This window comes from Hoplias malabaricus, chromosome 10 (assembly GCF_029633855.1).
Source record: "Hoplias malabaricus isolate fHopMal1 chromosome 10, fHopMal1.hap1, whole genome shotgun sequence".
NCBI lineage: Eukaryota > Metazoa > Chordata > Actinopteri > Characiformes > Erythrinidae > Hoplias > Hoplias malabaricus.
This window is the reverse complement of record NC_089809.1, coordinates 27,576,920-27,598,726: the sequence shown is the minus strand read 5'-3', so window position 1 is coordinate 27,598,726 and position 21,807 is coordinate 27,576,920. Positions and strand designations below refer to the sequence as shown.

The window sequence follows — 21,807 nt, the reverse complement described above, 5'->3', positions numbered from 1 at the left end:
TAACATTAAAAATATTTGAATGATCTACATATTTTAGCATACATTTTTACAATATGTAATAGCATTGTTTTGTGCTGTACCCTTTTAATCTGACAAAAAAAAAAAAGAAATCACGATGCATAATCCCTAGTCCATACCATGCACTTCCAAACCATGTTTGCTTCTCAGATTATATTTTCATTGTAACCTTCAACCTGTGCAGCCTTGATTAATTCAACTGGATCACTAGTAAACATCTTCCTTCTAGTGTCAAGGTCATCAATAGATATTATTGTATGTTCAGAAGACTTGATGAGGTTAAAAATGCATTATTAAATATTAGTTCATGGACAGTTTTTGCCAAACATCACACAGTCCTTTCTAATCACACACATAGGGACACTAGCCTCAGCAGGGTGGAGGGAAAGCATGCGATTCCTGCAAGAACCATAAGGCCACCCCCAGTCTTTCTTCAAATTACTCCTAATCAAACTGAAGGGTTTAGCGTGATGGAGGAGAATGCAAACGTCCCAGATCTGTCACAGCAGCTGAGAGATACTGGTGCTACTAGCACTGTGCACAGTGACAGGAGGAGAGGGGATGGCCCTCCCACTCAGAGAGCGAGTCTAATTGTGCTCTCTAGACTCTCTGATGTGTCTGATGGCTGAGACAAAGCTTTGATCTCCTGGTGATAGGGTCCACACAAAGACCACTGTATCACTTAATAGCCACTCCAAAATGTTTAATTTTGACAGCGCTGTTTTCACAGAGTAAACGACGTCATGTTTTTAAACAATTCATTTGATACCTCCTTGTGTTCCAGTACCTTTAATCCTTCTAGAGCCCTTTGGAAACAAGAAAAGCGGAAAAGCTAATTCTGCCTTAAACTGCAGAATCTTCTCATGATTACACACAGGTTTGCATGGTTACTGCCTACTCTACACCTGAGGAACAGTCTACACACAAACACAAACTGAATAACAATAGAGCGGTCAGTGTACTGCAAAACAGTGTGTGCCCTGCATAAATAATTCAAAGGCAAATGACCTAGTGTTGGAATCTTATTTGGAGAGAAAGAGCATATAGCCTTTGGTACGATGCTCGAATTGTATGTATATATCCCTCTCTCTCACATGCACAAAAAAAAAAAAACCCACACACCACTGTTAGTCAACATACCGTTTCTGTCTGATTACAACACTTTTCATGAGGCTTTGACAAAACCAATATTTTCTCACCCGCTCTCCACCTCCCTCGCTGCGACTCGCTCACCCGGCCCTCACAGAACAAACGTGTAATGTTACTGCAAGGCACTCTTCTGCAACAGACTTCCACTTCTTATGTAAATGCAGAGCAGAGTGTGATCAGGGATTTATTTTCTCTCCGCCTGTCCACTCTTCCAGCTGCATGGGTCTATCACCAACACAGATACAGCGCTGACTCTGCGAGCCTGTTTGATTATACAAATTCAGCATTGCCACATTGTAATGTTTCCTGAGAAGAAATGTGCTACCAGTACATGTTACAATAGGCTGGAAATTTGCTCAAAAAATATATATATATATTATTATTATAAAAAAATGTAAAAACTATGCACACAAAAATGCCTTCCACACATGTGTACCACCAACACGCAGCAACATTTCTGTGGAATTTATAGAATAAACAATTAAGTGAATAAAGGAAATCCAGCTCATACACAGAAGTGAGAGAATGTAAGAGAGTAAAAAGCTGACAAAGTACTTCAGGATAGATCCGTGGAGACACGCTGTTAGTGTTTATTTAAAGGGCAGTACTGAGGACATTTGGTGTGGGTGTTTGGGTGGGGGGGCATAAAAAAAGTAGTGACTACATTTTCTACTGAAACCGAAATAAGCCCACGGCTATAGTGACCACTTCATTTAGGATAAAGAAATTTATAAAAGCTGGCAGCCGGTTAAATACAATTGCACACATCAAGGGAGAGAGAGTAATTTTGAGAAAATCAAGGGCAATTTTGCAGAGGAGATCCAGAAAAAGAAAGAAAAAAAAGGCTAGCTTATGTTAGCATCCCGGGCCTTGCACAGATTTGAGAACGATGGAGCATGCTAAACAGAATCCCTTTCTTGAGACATTCAGAGCGTGGTGTTAGTGGAATAGACAAGTAGTTTCTATGTAGTATATGCTGTGAATGTACTCCTATGTAGGCTAGCTGCATCAGTTAAAGCTACAGTATGTAAATCTTGTTTGTTAAAACTGAAAGAAGTTGTATTACTGAATCGAGTATTAAATCTGTTCAAATAAAATGTTTTTCCACTGCTTTGAGTTTCCCTGTAAAGCCTGAAATATTCATTTTTTTTACATATTTGGCTCCATCTGAAATGGACAAGTTTATGATGTGTCAATACAATCAAAACAAATGTGTCATTCCACCTTTAGGAGACTCACTTAAGTTAATTAAATTAATTAATAAGTTTCAGGGGCAGCACAGTGGCACAGCAGGTAATGTCACACAGCTCCAGGGACCTGAAGGTTGTGGGTTCAAGTCCCATTCTAGGTGACGGTCTGTGAGGAGGTGGTGTGTTCTCTCTGCCAACAGAGTGAATATGTTTGTGTGTGTGTGTCACACTGTGAAAGACTGGTGCCCAGTGTTTCCGGGTAGGCTCCGGACCCAATGCAACCCTGAACTGGATAAGCGATTCTTATTTACAGTCAGCTTTGTGCAAGATGTACGTGTTTTTTCTTGTACCTTGTTATTTCAAACCACTGCTCATATTAAGCACAACTTATTGTAGCGTATCATTTAAAAAGCATAATTTATATTTCCCCATAATCATACATTAAAATATAATGAGCATCAACCACTAAAATGTCTTCTGACAACAGCAACAGGAAAAGAAAAATAATACAGATTAATAACTTAATATCTGCATGTTTACCCAACCATCCCCCACTATCCCAACCTACAACCAAGAGAAATTCCCAGATAACTTCACACATGACACCAAGGAAAATACATCATCATTTACAACACATACTGAGTTGCGAAATCAAAAGCAACAGTTTATTAAACATTTGCCCATTTTCATAAAAATGAATGAAGGCAAACCTTACAACATTAATCTAGAGAGAAATATGGAGCAGCACCTTATTAGCTGATAGATGTGGAGAATAAAAACTCTCTTCCCAATCTATTTATTTGGTCTGCCCTCAAATAGTTAATGTCTTAAAGTCTGCCGAATCAGATTTGAAAGTAGGGGATGGTAGAGAAATGAGTCTCCAGTCACTGGGTTCTCAGAAGAGATAATACGCTAAAGAAAGAGACATCCAGCACTTCATATAGATGAACAAAAGAGTAAATGACTTTTTCCTTCTTTCATTTCCACATTCCCCTGCTCTCAATCATGCCTCTCAACGAAATTATTGTGAATGCTATTACAGACTTTCTATTAAACTTGCCTTGCTAAAAAAGTCATTACAGTGGCTCCATTTTGTACAGGCAGCTTTGGCAATGCAAAAGAGAGTGGCTTGTGTGACATCCATCGTTCAAATTCTGACACAGAGAAAGAGAACTAGCACTTATCTATTTCAGCCATACAGTCACACAATCCTCTAACCTGACATCAGTGCATATCTCTCAGAGATTTCATCTACGTTGACTCTGGGCTGATGAAATTCTTGTCATAAAAGGGAAAAAACCTACATTACACACTTGGTTAGAGCTAAAAGCCATAGTTGGAATAATAGTGGTTGGTATAAAACAATGGGTTTCTTTCGTTTAATATAATTGTATATATTTTTATGTGGGGGAGGCATGGTGGCATAGCAGGTAGTGACTCAGTCACACAGCTCCAGGGACCTGGAGGTTGTGGGTTCAAGTCCCACTCCAGGTGACTATCTGTAAGGAGTTAGGTGTGTTCTCCCCATGTCCATGTGGGTTTCCTCCCACGGTGTGAGTGTGTGATTAAATGTGTTTGTGTGTAGCGCCCCCTCCAGGATGTATTCCTGCCTTGTGCCCCATGTAGGTTTTCAGGTAGGCTCCAGACCCAACGCGACCCAGAAATGGACAATTAATTAATATTTTTATACTGATATTTATAACACACAGCGTTATCAATACGAGGCCATAGCACTGATAATAAATGGAGCATTTATGATCAGAACCCAGCCTGAATTCAAGCAGAATTATCCTGATGACATGACATATTTGAAACTTACACAACACAGGCTGAACCAAAGAGTCTGAACTCAAAACAACATCAGGGTAATATTATAAAAACATATATTTAAACTTATCCTAAACCTAAACATTGGCACTTGCATAGTTTATACTCACGTAACCACATAACTTACAGTTTCAGCAGTTCTAATTATTGAATATTTTATAGAATTACAAACCTATAATTCAGACATATTCATATTTAATCTTATTTTACCATATAAGTTAATAATCTTTGCTATTGGAATTATTATCCCTGGTTACAAAATATTCAAATTGATTGGGCCAGAGTATTAAGATGGTTGCAAGCTACTGACCAAGGAACAGCAAGAATGACCTGCAGGGTACAAACCCCATCCCCAGAAAAGGTGGACACTTACTAAAAATGCAATAAAAACTAAAACCTGTAATTTGTCATTTAACTTAAAACCTTACTGAACAGACACAGACACACTTCTTTTTTTTTTTTTGTATGACAAACTTAATTCTGTTAAATTTCAACAAATTCAGAAATGTATGCCTGCAACACACTACAAAAAGCTGGGACAGAGGCATGTTTACCACTGGATCACATCACCTTTTATTTTAATTGCTTTTTTAATTGTTAGAGAACTGAGAATGGCAACTGTGGTAATTGCCCATACTTGCTGTATACAAGACTGAGCTGCTCTCTGTGTTCACTGTTGTTTAATCCTCCTTTTCATGATGTGCCATACATTTTCAATAGGTAATAGATATGGACTGCAGGCAGCCCAGTCAAGCACAGGCAACAAATGACTGCAAAGCCACACTGCTGAAACTTGTGAAGAACGAGGCCTAGCACTGTCCTGGTGAAAATACATGGAGTTTCTGGAAAAAGACATCATTTTGATGGCTGCATAAGAGTAGAAAAATGCCAGTATCCGCAGCAGTGGTATCTTCACATACATGAGAAGACCACCCATACCACTGGCAGTGATGCACCCCCATGTCATCACAGATGTTAATTTTACATGTTCCATTTGTAACAATCTGAATGGTCTTTTTTTTCCCATCTTTGGCACTTAGAATTCAAAATCCATTTTCCCCCAAAACAAGCTGAAATGCGAACTCATCTGAACACAGCGCAAGTCTTTCAGTCTATCTCAGATGACTTCAGGCCCAGAGAACTCACCAGCATTTCTGTTTAAAAATCACATTTTTAAGTGCCCCCGAGCCCATGTGGCTATACCCACAATGACAGTTTCTCAAACAATATCGCCTCAGGACTCAATGATCACATACATTCAGAAGCATTTTCCACTCTTGGAGATTTCCCCTGACAGCCTGAATCTTTATATGACATTATGAACTGTAGATGGTGAATGTTAATTCTTTGCAATCTTGCACTGAGAAAAATATCTTTGAACAGACAGACAATTACCTCATGAAGTTTGCCACAAAGTGGTGAACTATCATCCATTCGGGCTTGCAAGGACATTGTCTGTAAATAAATGAAAAAACAAACTGTCTAGGTAATCTTTCTGCTCATGGCAGAGGAATTTGGGGATGTTTTAGATATCTGAGACAACTCCAAACGTTGAAACCAAAATGAGATATTACTCTATTCCTACTCCATAGGTGGGTAATAATGATTTATTTTTGCTGTTTCTGATCACTTAAGGTGGAAATGTCTCCAAACTGAAGACGGCTAACTGCATTACCTAAAGTGTTACAAAACTAAACAACTCAAGTTTCAAATGCGTTTTTTGTGGTAATTCAAACAGTGCATAAAAACAGACAAGTTACAGACAAGTTTAACTTCAGCCACATACAAAAACATACTGTTCCACTTTAAAAGACGCAGAGCTTAGAGCGGAATAACCCCACAATCTTAGACATTCCGTTTCATTTTGCCCTCTCCCAAGTTATTTTGTGTTGCAGTAATATTGTATTGTTAAATATGTATACACAAATTTGATGTGTCATGTTTTACAGAATAATACTATGTAGGTCAGTAAAAATGCTGAAGGTTTTCTTTGTCATTAAATTAGTTGAATAAAATAATCAAAAAATTTAACCAATTACTGTTTATATTTTTTACAGCATTTTTAGAAAAGGTCTTTTTTGGGGGGGAAATGGGGGTTGTCTGTATATCACCCTATATTTCTTCAGCTATTTCACTCTCTGAGATTGTATCAGACTGAGGCAATCTATTGCTGCATGGACACAGTACACAAAGGACAGAAGGCTGATTCTCTGTGTGGAATGGCATATTGTGCTTGGGGGTTTGATTGGCAGAGCAGAATAAGTTCTCCAATCATGAGGGCTTTTGTCAGGTGAAGCGGCGCTGCTCAGTCAACACGTCAGCCTGTACCATCAGAGCTTCGCAGCTAATCAAGCCCGAGGAAGGAGCTGCATCTGAGAGGAGAACACTCAGTGCTTCATGCAGACTCACACAAGGCAATCACCACCCATTTCCTCCAGCAAAAATCAAGCAACAGGGAAGGTCTAAAGGATGAAAAACAGCATGTTCAGAAATTACTGGTTATTGTGGGCCAAAGCAGGCAACATCATTTGTTTTTGAAGAGGCAATTATTTATTTTCTGGAAATGAAAAATCTGCACTCATTTTGAATTTTTGACCCTGTGTCAAACAGCACTCTCTCTTCTATATTCACACTATTCTCCGCAGTTCGCATAAATCCTTAAAAGGATACAGCACCCGGAAGAGATAGAATAGACACAAAGTGGCATTAATGCCTTTACATAAAGACCTGTAATTGGTTGTCATTATTGAAATACAAACAGTATAATCCAAAGAGATGAGGCAGGGGCTGGATGGGGAGGGAACGGCCCATTGTGTCCCACTGGGGATTACTACAATGTGCGCCGGCTGAATGGGATTAAATTTGCAATTTGACAGGATGAGGTCTGCTTTCGTGGATGAGGCTTCTACAAAAGCCGTGTTCTTTTACAAGGCAGAGGAAAGGGTTGTTCAGGAGTTTCCAAAACTGATGTGAGGAAGGGCTTTTTCTTTTTCCTGAGCAGGAGGAGAAGAAGGAAGGATGAAGGAATAGGAAAAGGATGTTTCTCTATATCATCTTTGGGCCTCGAAATACAAGTCAGATTCACTGACAGTATGAAAGTGCTCGGCCTTCCCTGTTCCACTCGATCACGCTGGTCTGGGAGGCCCATAATAGGAGGTAATTTCTTCACGAGTTGTTCTTTCTAGTCTGACAGTGGCTGGAGCTCTCAGCTTTTGGTCTTTAATAGGCACCATCCAGCACAAGCTCGCTACATGGCTTCAGTCAGCTCTGTGGAACAGCAGCCACCAGCAAATTTACCAGAGCTCTCGTGCTTATTTCTATGCGCGAGGCATCCTAAATGTCATTACCGGCTAGGAAAACGGCACAAAGACCCACTGATTGTCCTCTGGCCTTGACGCGCCTCTCGCTTTTCAATCACTGCTCCATTTCAAGTTGTTCAATCAGTGGGCTTCATTCATCTTTTTTTTTTTTGCAGGCCAAGAACCTGTAGTGAAATAATGCCCAATGTCCTACAGAATTGCCACCGCATGATTTAAGGTTTATCAGTGTCTTGTGTGCATAGTAATGTTCTATTACTGGGGTGTATTCAAAGTGTGAGCGAATACATACAAGTGTAGATGAATATAAACTAAATGAGATAAAAATGAGCCTAAATGATCAACAATGTTTTCTATTTTTTATTTTTGGCCAAGAAAGGAGCATATGCCACATAAAAATGGAATAGTAGCCTCCTGGTTACTTTCTAATGTCTGTATTAGTCAGGCACGGCACATATACTGAAATGTTGTAATGTAAAAAGGCTCTCTGAAATATCTAGCTTGCACTGCTTTCCTGTTATTTAAATTGCCTAAGACATGTTTGGAGTCTAAAGTTTGCTTTTTTAGATTTGCACTGGAGCTACAAGGCTAAAGAAGCTAATACATACTGCTTTATAGATGACTGCTATTAGCTTCAGAGTTCCACTTCAAAAACGAAAGCAGCTAACTTTAGTAGCCGAACACGCTTTGATAGATCGTCTACTTTAGTTTAAGTGGGAAAACTGTATGAGGATTATTTTTCAGTAAAACATTCCTTTTAAAAATTGTTGGCTTAAGCCAACAACATATTCTCACAACAAGCCTGAGGATGGCTTCATTCGACAGAAAACCTTGCCTCAGACTTAAATGACTGTCCATGACATTTAAACGGATCAATTTAGGCATTTCAAAACATTGGAGTCTGTAAGCCTTATTGTCTTCTGGTCTTTATACAACGCCTTTTAAAGTCCAGACATCACATCATCGTAGAGGGGGACAGCCACAGCCCTTGTTTTCTGTGCTTATTGGGAATCTTTGAGTTGGGCGAACACTGAGTTCACCTTAAAGCTCTCAGCTCCAAGCTGAATGACTCAACACTACCTCTGACATTTTCCTCTCTTGCTTGTGGAGCACTGGTATGGTATGTGCATCAGCGTTTAAGTGGCTTATGAAGCCAGCAGAGATCTTATTCACATGGCCCTTAATCCTAATATATATATATGTTGTTAGGATGGGCGACGTTAAGCCTTGTTATCATGGATCCCAGTGACCACACAAAATGTCAGCTCTCTGAAATCAGGAGGGTTGGTCATCTTCAGATATTCAGGCAAAGCACTCACACGTGTACACAATATGTTTTTGCAAATAACAGGATAAACACTCATTTGCAGTGAACAGAAATGATGCAAACAAAGTGTGAGAATATCCCTTTGTGAAAGCTAGGTTTACATATAGCAGCTCACAGCAATCATTTGAATAAATCTTTATTATATTTCTCTTTTTTTTAACCAAATCCCTGATTAACTGTGATTAGGAATGCAAAAAGAATGATCTCGCGTCTGTGTTCGATGTGAAGCAATTAGCAGCAAGGTAATTAATTCGGCTAATTAATCTGTTTCAATATCACCTCCAGTTAGTTTACACCAATATATTTTTCAGCATCATGCATTGCATTGTTAGGCCAAGGCACACTCGTTACTTAAAAGTCTGAAACGGAGGCTTTTATTCACATGACTGAACTTCCACGCTCGGGTGAGTTTTGTGCTGGTGAACTTTTAACCAGCAGTTTATTATTTATTTTCCGAGCAGGGCAGAATAGATCAGTATGCAAACAGCTTCATTAAAACCTTGAATGGACAAGGACAGACTGAAAAGCAAAGCTTTTCAAACAGCTTCATCTTAATAGGAATATAAGTTGTTTACAGTAAAGCAGATGAACCCACAGAGAATTGTTTCTCATGGTCATAACAGTATATCAGAAGACTGTGTCTCTGCCAGTGAGCCCTCCACAGTCCCCAGCCATTTCCAAGTTTTACAGCAAAGTTTCAGGAAACTAGCATGTATTCCCTTAGCAGGAGGAACACGGGAGTGGTGGCCTGCACACGGTGTTTCATTAGAAATGCATCCATTCTGATTGAGCTCATTTAATTCATGTTTTCTTCACTTTCTAATCACAAATAAGGGCATGTTCATAATGTGTATATATTTCAGCACATTTTAAATGCATAATTACTGTTCATTTGCATAACGTCAGAGTAGAAAAAAATTTTTCACAAACGCTATGCCTGATTTTATTTAAAAGTTTTTTCCCCCACCATGTTGAAAATACTATGTAAAAAATGCTATTTTATCAGACGTGTTCAAATATTTTCATACAAATGTGCATGTTCTTTGTCTTATGATGCTCCATGAAATGCTACAGTAGTTCCAGTCCAGTTGGTGTGGGCTTTAAAGTGTCCACTCGGGTATTGATGTGACCCTGAGCAGCCTGCTCTGTGAGTTAGCACTGCTCGCTACCACACAGTAAGGACCTGGCCAGCTCCCTCCTACACAGCCTGTATCAACCTCACAGGACAGAGTAAATACTGAGAGAGCAATGAAATCGTAACGAACGGACATAACACCTTTAACGATGAAATAAACTGCACAGGTTAAAAGATGTAGTAATACTTCACATATTTTCTCTATTCACTGTGCTCCAATGAATAGAGAAGTGTCACATGCGCCATACCCGTACTGTCACTCGACTATAAGAAGTAAGGACATTGGGCCATATATGACAGTATGAATAAGCAGTGCTGGCTTTATCTCTAACAATCTGACAAACAAATTTCACATTTCAGAAGAGTAAAGGCCCCCTCCTTCTTAAAGCACAACAATAAAATATACGTTTCCACCTGGTGCCCTTTCCTATTAATATGTATGCTTACATTTGACCCCAACTGATAGCTGAGGTGCAGCAATACAAATGGAGAATTCCTTTTTCTGATTGTGCTGAAATGAACAGTGGTCATATTCAGCCTTGAGTGGATGCCACTCTGACTGGCAAGTTTCCACATCACTTATGGGGTCTTGGAAAGGACAATGGTGAGGAGCAGGGGGGAAAAAAGTGCTGTTGTTCTGGAGAATCCGGAGGCTATTCTGAATGTGGTTGTTGACCTCCACAGCCCTCCTCAAGTGCAATTGAACTGATGAACATAATAACTGCCTGCAGCTCATGAGATGATTCTGAGTTCTTACTGGAAGCAGTTAGGAGAAGGACTCCCATATAAACGTTCCATGTACTTTTCAACGCAAAAAGGTGACGAGCAGATTTTGGCAAGAGTTTAATGCATTTAGTTCCCTAACTTTCGTGTTCTCCTATTTAAAATTATAACATCAGGCAAATGCATAAATAAATAAACGCATCCATCCCTGCTGTGTAATAAGATGGAGATTACAGATGAAAAAGGCATAAGGAAACCACACCGGAATAAATTCACGGTTCAACAGTGAAAAAAATAACACGCCACAGTTCACTACCTAATTATCATGTAATTACTATATTCTCATATGACTTCATTAATGCAGACATGGCAGACGCAGACAAGCCTACAGACAGTATAAACGTGCTTAATTTGAGAATGTGGATTTGTACAGTGTAGACAGCCAAGATTTCAGTATACATTCAATCACTGACTCACTGACTCAGTACAGCCAAAAAAAAACTAACATATCTGTAGATTCACCCAGCGCACACCCCTGTCATTCTCACCCCACACTTTGCCGCAATGAGATGCCAATCATAAGATGCATAAGGCACACACCACGTTTTCTGCTTGCATAACAAGGCAGAGTTTTTGGCTAAAATGTTTGCAACTATTTAATGCTACCAAGTGGTGGTGCAGCTTAGCAGCAAACAATGCTGCATTCTATGCATCAGGGTTTAATTCCCTACACTGCCGATTTTTAATTTTTTGGGCCAATACAATAACCGATAATTAGCACCCTGGAGTAGCCGATACCAATATTAATAGCTGATGATTTAATCTTTTTCAAATTAAAGCAAATTCATATTGAATTAAACCAAAACAAATTCTTTTTATCATAGGTTGTCATAGGACAAGCCTTTTTTTCAGTAAACCTTTTAATTTCATCTTTTAAATATATTAGTTGTAGTTTATTTATATTTTTAATAAAGATTTACTGCTGAGTCTGCATGAATTGTCTCTAGAGAGGCACTAATTAGTGCAGCACCCGGTTTGTTTTGGAGAGAGAGGGATAGAGCTGTATAAAGCAGTTGCAAGCGAGCGAGCGAGGGATAGAGAGAGAGAGTGTGTTTGAGCGTTTGAGTTTGTAATCGCTTATCATCAATAAATTCAGATGCTGAATGACTTTATATCTATTTTATGTAAGAAGGGCTCCTGCACTGTGGTGGTTGAGAGTATCTTTCTGTCTTTTAAACTGATGTGTTTGTGTGTGTATTTACATTGCTATCTGTGTGTGCGTGTACTGAGCATCACTTTTAAATTAGTTTTCACCACAGAGAAATTTAATCCCAGAAACGCTTCTCTGCAGAAACTGAAAAATGTCCACACGGCAGAGATAGTTATGTATTTACAGGTGTCAGTGGATATCCGCAAGCTCAAAAAGGCGGCTAATTGTAAGTTGTAATATTGACTAAATTTCCAATATCAGACCAATAACAATAACTAAGAAAATATCCACGTATCGGTAAATAATACATTGGCCACCGATATATCATGCATCTCTAGCTGCTCTACCAGGACACTGAACAAGACTCCTAATTGTAGATTGTTACCACTACAACATTTTTAAAATGAACATTTCAACCCAATGTCACTAAAATTAAGAATGTACAAATATGATAATTGTAAGCTCATGCCATATATGGGGCCTAAAATAAAGATATATATATACACTACCTCCTCCTTGATTTTCATTAGTGAAAATATATTATTTATGTGCAAATGACTATAAATGCAATATAATTAATACAATACACAGTAACACATTGAATATCCAGTCAAATCCAAACATCTATGTGTTCTAACATTAATGTTTATGGTATTATATGTTGAAACAGATATGATTCTCTTATTATTACACATCCCTTTTTAGAATGGCTTTATTCTATTTGACTTTCTTTTCTAGCGGACTCCTGTGCACAAGAAAACTCGAAGAAAACTCTGAGATGTATGACCAAAACACAGCAATGCAGCATCCAGAGTCCTTGGATCTCGGCCTAAAAAGAAAGCAGAACCAAACGACCTTTTAGGAAACACTTCCTTCAAACCCCAGCACAATGGACACAGTGCAATATAAAACTAAAATGATATGTACTGGAAAGGCAATGTACTTTTTCTTAAAAAAAAATCCCCTGGGGTTGTTGAAAGACAACAACAAAGTAGGCAGACACACAAAAGCCTGCTGTCTGTTTCAGACTTCATTGCAGCTCCAGCAAAGTGTATTCCACTGCTGGGGACACAGTTTTCACCAAAAGGTCATAACAGCTACCTGAAAATATGCACATGCTAATTTTTTAAAAGAGCAACAATAACAACACAGCAGTGTTCCCAAGTGTGTCCTCTGTGTACACACTCTCAGAAACAAGTACGGTAGAGGTACATTACTGGTCAATAATGATACCAACTGTGTAAATGTACCTTTAAAAAGGTACAACAGTGCTTTTAAACTCCAGTTTTGTTCCCTAAAAGTACATTCTCTACTCAGAAGGAGAGGAGAATATTTGTAAGATTTCATTATAGAACTGTGTAAAATAAAATAAACATAAGGGAAGTCTTGGAGATAATATGGGGTATCTGAAATCAACACAATATTAAAACTACAATTATTACTACAACTACTGTACATTGATTTTTGGTATTTGATCTGCCAAATCCATATTTAACATGAGACTTAGAATGACTTCGAGTGACTTTAAGACACCATAATTTAGGCTTGCACTGCTAACATATTTCCCATTTTACAAATCTTAAACAGCTTAGGCTACAGTTAGAGGGATTTTAAATATTTTATAATCTCGCTTGACATTTTGGCCCAGTGTCCTTTAGCATTAGAAAAACATGCTCAGATTTGATCCCAACTTGAGCTGAGCCACCGCATTACAATGACTTGATAATAATAATTTGCTATAGCTCACGTTTCTATGCAGTGTTCCTTAAAAAAGGCCAAACAGGCTATCCAAAACATTCTCCTGTATCTGCTGTCTATTGATAAGTTCCACAGGATGTTTTTTTTTAGTTGTAAAGGACTGTGTCCATCGAGAGCAGCCCTAACCCTGACCTCTGTACTGTGATGCGTATCACACCCCAAGTTGAGCATAATGTTCATTCCTCATGGCTACTTCTTTTTTCTTTACCTTCTTTTTGGGAAAAAGCATGCTCCATGAAGCCACATAGAGCCTGCCATTTCCAGCTGGACACTGAAAAGGTCAGTGCAAGCAGGTCATCCACTACCTCTCATGCACACTCTCAGCTAAATATGGACTTAACCATTGCCAGTGAATCCTTTATGTCAAGGCCTGATTAAGCAGGAGGAAAAGGTCTGCTATTGTATTACTGGAGTAACAAGCCAGCTATATTGTAATACCGGTGTCTGCAGATGCTGGCCATGTCTGGAGACGGATAAGGCACTCGTCATTGGGGAGGAGCGTGGGGTGGGGGGAGTCCTTGAATGCCACACTATTTGAAAAGCAAAGGAGGAAAAAAAGGCACCGCTTTATCTTGCTTGGGGCAACGCACAAAAGAGGCAAGCGCTGCAACGTGGCAGGTTTTCAAATTGGGATCAAAAGGTTTGAGCTAATTAACAAACTAAATAAGAGTCTCTGAAGCTTCGCCTGGCTAAAGTCTTCTCCTTTTCACAGCCTTTCAAAGGCCAGGCTGTGGTGGATATTTAGCCAGTGTGTATGTATGTGGGAGTAAGTGTGTTTATTTATGGCCAAAGCAATGTTATTTTTGTTGCCCGTTTGACTGGGAAGCGGTACGGCAGCATTTGTCCACGTCCTTGTCACTGCCTGTTGTGCGGGCGGGTGTAACCTGTGACCATAAAAGAAATCAGATGGTGGCGGTTTTCCCGTTTGGCTCCTTTAATTGTATTTGACTTTCCCAGCAGTGGACGGGCGATGGCAGGGACTCGAGAGTCAGATGGGTGAGACAGGGGCTCGTAATAAAGACAAATGGGGAGAACATGAAATTTGATTCTGTCTGCTGGTGCAGCACCTACTACAAAAGGGGAACGAGGGAATGAGAGAGATAGAGAGGGCGAGTGAGAGACCGAGCAAGAGCGAGAGAGACCAAGTACATTGACAACCCATGAATTTTCCCCGAGCTGTCAAATCTAGAAGGGCACACATCTAGAAGTAATGGTATGCCATCTCCGGAGACAAGCACATGGAATAAAACAGGAACAGCACAATATTATCTGATTCCATCACACGGACCCTTTGCTGGGTTCCCCCACATCGCCCCCCGACCTCTCCAGCATGAGACAAATGGGGCTCTGCAGGTCAGCGCGCATCCGAAGGCAGGGCTTTTCGCCCTCGTTAATCCGAAGCCGTTCGCGGTTGCGTCAGCGTGAGGTTCACATCCGTATTATTTATTTCATTACCAGGAGCATATGTTCCCCTCAGACCTTGTAGCGTGGAGCAGATACTTTGTAGTGTGATATGAAAACACCATCTGCTCTGAGAACAGTTCAAGGCTTGCGGTGCAGGGAAAGGCCTACGGTGTCAGTGGATTATCTCAACGTTTTCCAATCTCCATTTACCTTATCTCCACTCCCTGTTGGCCAGCACGCAATGATCCTTATAATCTATAACAGAGTCAATTATTCCTGCATCAGGTAGGTGTATTCCCCAAAAGATTTATCAGGATTATTTCACCTTGTTAAGTATGTATTACACCCTCATTATAAACTTTGAAGTCTCTGACCACTCAGATTTCAGTTCAAGGAATTGTGAATAGGTCTAGCTCTGAGATGAAAACAGAGTTACTCAGTGTTTAATGTGAAAAGGTTGATTGCAGAGGACTTGCCAATAGTTTTACAGCGGTGGTGAATACAACAAGGGGTCATACCCAAAACAAAAATACAGTGTGTAACTCATATTATTTCAGATTAAAATATTAATTCATTCATTCATTGTCTGTAACCGTTTATTCGGTTCAGGGTCACGGTGGGTCCAAAATGTACCCAGAATCACTGGACGCAAGGCAGGAAAACACCCTGGAGGGGGCGCCAGTCCCTCACAGGGCAACACATGCTCACACATTCACTCACACACTCACACATATAAACACTTGAGTCGCCTATCCACTTTCTTTGAGCTCTCATTTTTGCAGCAGTTTCTAGTCACTGCTTCAGTTCTCAACAAATGTCCCTAGCACACACTCTTTCCATTTCAAATCAGACCACTCTGGAAAAAAAAACAATATGTAGTATTTTTACTTTAACATTACAGCTTCACAATCAGTGTGATGCTTCACTGACTGGACAGAGCTGCTTTCATAGCTGCATTGATGTAATTTTTGCAGGAGGGTAGGAATCCTCCCTCCCTCACACTTCTCCTTGATTTCAGGAGAGAGCTGTAAAAATGAAATACACCCTGCAACCGTTAGAGAAGCCGAAGCAAAAATACCAAGCCAAGCCTAGTGTTGCTTTAATGATTGAAATAAGCTGAAATGTGGAGAAATTGGTAGATTTGACCCATAATTTCTAAATCTGTCTTCAGGCACTGGAATATCACGGACTAATCGTGTACTAAAGAACACATTCACACTACTTCTACTACAATGCTTGGATGTATTTCAGAAGCTATATCCTCTGTGAGTTCACAAGCATTTAATTGCTGTCTACATAATGTATAGATTTTTGAATTAGGCTTCAAAGCCATTATGTGGAGAGGGTCCAACTTGCAGTTGCATTAAAAAGTAATCACACAATTGCACGTGATATGCGTCTTCAAGTATGACTCGGTTTGCATTTAATTACACTGTTTTGTGTACTCTACACGAGATACACTGAACTTGTCTGTCTGTGTGTGTGTGTGTGTGTGTGTGTGAGAGAGAGAGAGAGTGTCTGCATGTCTGATGGCAGATCGCTTGCCAGTCTTGTCGAGTCTCGCAGGAGCTCTGAGTGCCAGTATAGGCAGAATATCCCGCTGACATAAGAGAAGAGGCCACTGAGCATTTGATTCACACTTTCAAGAGAACAATACCAACATCTGCTGTCTCTCATTAACTACATTGAAGCTAATAGCAAGGCCACAAGTGTGCTGACTTTGTTAATGAAACGGATGTGCAGAAGAGCATCAGAAAAATAATCAGACAGCTGTGAATGTGCTAGTTCATACGAGTGTCTGTTAGTCTAATATCTATTTAGCCTGTGAATATAGAGAAGGATGATTAGCTTATGTGCAAAATTGCCATTTATGTCAATGGGTCCTTTTTCATGTGCTACGAAACCTCTCCATGAAAAATGTAGAGCACAACTGGTCAAATTTCATACATATATTAAAACATATTATTAAAAGTGTGCCCTGTAGATGATACATTTACAAAGTGAACTACACATGGATGTTCAAACATTGGCATTCAATTGGATGAGTACTTCCCCTCTGTCCAGGTCAAAGCACTGCTCCTCATCTCAGCCTACTGCAAGAGCCTTCCCCAGACGGACACAGACCCAGACCTGGGCAGCCCACATCAAAGTGGCCTGGCGCTGGCCCGCGTTCAACAGGGAACCGTCTCCAGAACTGGCTGCTGCCTGGAGGACTCACCATACAGCCGCTTCTGTCAGCTCTCCCATTAAATTTACATGGAAATGAAATATTCATTTTCCGCTCAGCAATTGATGGCCATCTTAATTTGATGGAACTTATGATGTCGCACTTGTTGTTGTCAGCCTCTTTATATATGTATGTCTTCCTGTTTTTTTTTCTCCCCGACAGCATAGTAAGCCAGTCAGTGCCCTTGGAATGGACAGGGTCGTGAGTCAGACGCTCTGACTCAGTGATTCTTTCACTGACCTATGTATTTATAAAGTGAAAGCATTTCCATAGAAAACAGACAGTGTACAGATTAGCACACATTCAAAATGAAGACAAATCGAGCACAGCATGCATAGCTTATGTGCAGTAGCTCCAGGAAAAATATTAGCCTATATCTAATGGTGAATGATCAGTGATGTTCCTGTGCAAGATTACATTATTTATGTTTTGCAGTTATGCTTGTGTATATTTCATGCTACATCTCTGGCTGATTCAGTGACTTTGCTGGAGATCCAAATCTGGATGCAATTCATATTGCACACACCCAACGAAGGGAAAATGAGAGGAAAATTAATACAAGAAGGCCAACTGTTGCTCTGGACAAAGGAGCAAGCGAAACAAAAGTGACATAAAATCATGAGCCAGATTGATTAACTGGCAATGATGAAGCACTTGAAGTATTAGGTAGATAAAGCAATTGATTATCCAATAAATCCTTGTCTGGCGCTGAATTCCCTCATTCAGAAATAGAAAAAGGGCCAGAGGCCATAAATTAGTTTCATCCATCGTCTGCCTGTACGGAAAATGAGACAAGTGCAACTATGCAGGCTTAAAAACCGAGACACAGGATTTATGGAGAAAACTCCTTGAGACATTTGAAAAACCTATTAGCAAGCTACAGCTCAAACAGACTGTAATTCAAAATGTTGCCCTTCTCTAATTCAAATCAACGACACACCTAGGCAAGTGTAGCTAATACATATTTTAATATGGAATTAAAATAGTTTAGGGTTGATGTAACAAAAAGCGTTTTGTCCCCAAAACAGGCGACACAAATCACTTCCAAATCAAATATTCCATGCTGAGCTGCAGTGGTCGAAAAATCAGTTCAGCCCAAAAGCACTATAGCATTCTGCCAAACACGCCCTCATTACATCCATCATAATCAGCGCAGGAGCCTACGCAGAAACATCGTCCTTTTGAAAACCACATTCCGCTTTACTCGAATAGTAAGAGGGCAATACAGCAAACAGCAGAGAGAAAGCATTCTTCCCCAGACATTTATATTCTTGCAGAGTGAGTTTGATCGGCCATCTGGCCTCAGAGAGGCACATTGTAAAAACAGTGGAATCAATGGAGGCAAGTCCACGCTGGATGCCCACCATTACACAGATGGTGTAGAAGTGCTTAGACTACCTCTGGGGGAGACACAAGCCCCTCCCTCCTCCACTCTGGACAGCACCCATTTTAATGAATTTCACTGGTGTGGTTCCGATCCTGTGAGGGGAGCACTGGTGAAGCCGTCTACGCTGAAGTTCAGGGAGAGCCCTCTAGTGGCCTCAGGTGAATGGCTTTAAAAGCCAATGTGAAGGAGCAGCTTTATTTACTTTGCAATAAACAATGTATGCAGCACAGGTTTGTACAACCATGCCATGTAAACACGTGTGAATATCTAAAAAGAAAAAAACACAAACACCAGTTCATAAAAGCAAGGACTACTGTCCATCTACAAAACACAACAGATACAGACCCGTCACTATATTTTCTGATGAAAGCAAAACAACAAGAATAATGATGAATGTCCGTTTCCGTGAGATGGCTGTAGTGCCGGTTGTGTGGTTATGTATGCACATATGTGATCATGTCTGTTTTGACTCTAGCAGCCACATTCAATTTCAAGATGCATTCGCTTCATCCCAGTGTCATTCAAATCACAAAAGCTGTCAACATTTTATTTGAGGGTTCTTTTGAACATGCTGCTAAAACACAAAAGCGACTACTGGTAAGACACCTCAGTCCACACCTTTCCCACAAAAGGATGCCGCTGATCTGAGCAGTGCCAGAAATCACAAATCTTCACCACAATGTCATACAAGTAATTCCCACAGCCGTCAATCATCAGGCACTGAATTGTTCACAAATGAGGGAAACTGAGGGGCTAGAAATAAAAGGCTTGCTTTGGATATTTCATTTTCCCACAAAGGTCGGCCTACTGTCTGTTCAGGACAGAACAGGTAGGAAGTACGCATTTCATACTCGAGAAAACATTGGTCTATTTATTTTGCTCAGTCAGATATATGTCCAACAGTCTTTCACTGGGATGCATTTGTAGAAAAGGCAAAAACTCGAATCAGATAAATGAATCTTACAACTTGGGTTATCTAAATTATACGAGTTAAGAATGGTCATTGGAAAGATGTCCCAAATAGATGTGAACAGAATGTGTGTGTGTGTGTGTTGTACAGGGGTTAGTGTATCATGCTCAGTGTTTGCTCTGGGTACAAGTGATGTGCCTTGAGCCAAAGCCATATTGATCTTCACTCGACTCCTGTAACGTTTCACCGCCTCGTCACTTTGCAAAGGAGACATTTCGTTTTAATCCCCCCCCCCCCCTCCCCCCTCCATTTCTCATTTCAGTTCCCAGATCTACCCTCAATTACTGGACCTTTCAGTAATCAACAACACAGCACAGGCAGGTTGATATAAGTTGCATCCAAAGTTTTGGAAACAGCAGAATTATCACATTGAGAAGTAACACGCACATGTTTATCACGGCATACTGCCCAACATACCTCTCTAAAAATGTTTTTTATCCCTCAACGCATTTTTACCTGAACGACTGTTTCAAACGGCTGCACACGAACTTAGCCCCAGTTAGAAGGTTCCACATATCGTCGCGTAAACACGTTACCATTCACGTTAACGTTAATGTATTGTCGTTATAACGCAAAATGCTAATCTGCACTCACTTCTTATAGACAATGACGAGCTAATTAACCACGTAAAACAGCGAAGCATTTCAAATATTCAGCAGAACTCAACAGGGCACTGAGCGATGAAGCAGGTGCAGTCCGTCACTCTGCTGCGTTTTTACCCGGACTGAAATAACTCAAGTTAACTCCATTATTTTTGTTCCTTACCTATTCGTATGACATGAGGCATCCCACACGAGCATTGAATCCAAAACAGACACACCAAGACCGTTGTCCAGTATTCCAAACTCGGACTCCGGGACGACCACCAAGTATTTCTCATCTTTCTCACTGAGTGGGATCCACTTTTCTCGCCTTTCTCGTAATTGTTGCTTTTGGGTTTGTTTAGGAATCCAAAGTCGTCTCACAATTGCTGGTCACAATAACTGCCTTCGTTGGGTCTCTTATAAGGGTCTCTCTGTCTTGCACTCATTGTACTTGGTCAAACATTCTTTCCAGGCTTTTTCGAAAATTTCTTTCTCTTTTTCTCAAGTCCAGTGCAGCTGTATAAGACGTGATTTAACTCCAGCTCTGAGATCGCAGATCGCTGCTGGACCTGCGGTCGTTGGCTCTTACTATCAGCCTGCAGGAGTCTCTCTATTCCTTCCTACCGTGGGATTTTTGTTTTCCCACCCGTATTAAGGACGGTCCCGCCTTCCTGTGCTGCGATTGGCTCGTGATACGACGCATGCTGCTCTGTGATTGGTTTGCCTCTCATACTCATACGTGTTGTCCAATATGAGGCACTACGGCTGGAGAGCTTGAGGGGATTAACTCCAAACCAATCACAAAGAAGAATGAGATGCAAAGAGGAGCCAATTAGAGCAGAGCAGGCGGGATTTTCCGGAATACGGGTGGGAAAACAGACGGACGCCCTTCTAGTGCTGCTGTGGTCTCTCGGTGGGGTTCAGACTTCGCAGCAGAGCGAGCTGGAACATCGCGCAGCTGTGGAGGAGCTCGAGCCTACAGTATCTCTTATAACTCGCCAAAGTCGACAGATTAAAATATACACAGATGATTCATCAGTTGATCCCGACGAGGAGACTGGAGCAGATGTTTGTGTTTGAGTCTCATCACCGAGCATCGGTTTGGCAGAGCTACACAGACTGCGACCAGGTTTAGACCGCATCCGCGAATTAAAATGTGTGTTTGAACGTGTCGAGATAAAAATAACCGAACTACCTCTAAACGGCCCTTCAAGTGCAGCTGGTTTCTTTCAGCAAAGCGAGCGTAAAGGAGTCAGAAGCCAAGAACCGGATAAATACGATTCTGTTCCGTGTTGTGCATTAAAAACTTAAAGCAACTAATATATATATATATATAACAACACAAGATGTTTTACCACTTTTACCTATCTATCAATCTATCTATCTGTCTACCTGCCTCTCTGCTGTATTCATTCATTCAATGGGGTACTCATTCATCCATTCATTTATTAATTCATTAATTTTCTCATTAGAGACATGCAATAAAGAGGAAATATTTATTCCTCAAAATGCTGTGCTTTTATGGCTCAGGAGACAAGACAGGAATTCTCCTATAATTCCAAAGGAAAACTTGTATTAGAT

The 21,807-nt window shown here is 40.3% G+C and overlaps 1 protein-coding gene across 2 annotated transcripts in view; it reads right to left on the bottom strand.

Annotated features, from left to right (window-relative positions):
• grik3 (glutamate ionotropic receptor kainate type subunit 3) overlaps positions 1 to 20,808 on the bottom strand; it is a 141,484-nt gene extending 120,676 nt beyond the window's left edge. For both annotated transcript variants that reach the window (XM_066682431.1, XM_066682430.1), the window contains exon 1: positions 20,408 to 20,808. In XM_066682431.1, the coding sequence (XP_066538528.1) occupies positions 20,408 to 20,522 (115 nt within the window). In that variant the 5' untranslated portion in view covers positions 20,523 to 20,808. The remainder of the gene's footprint in view (positions 1 to 20,407) is intronic.
• Positions 20,809 to 21,807: the final 999 nt, after the last annotated feature.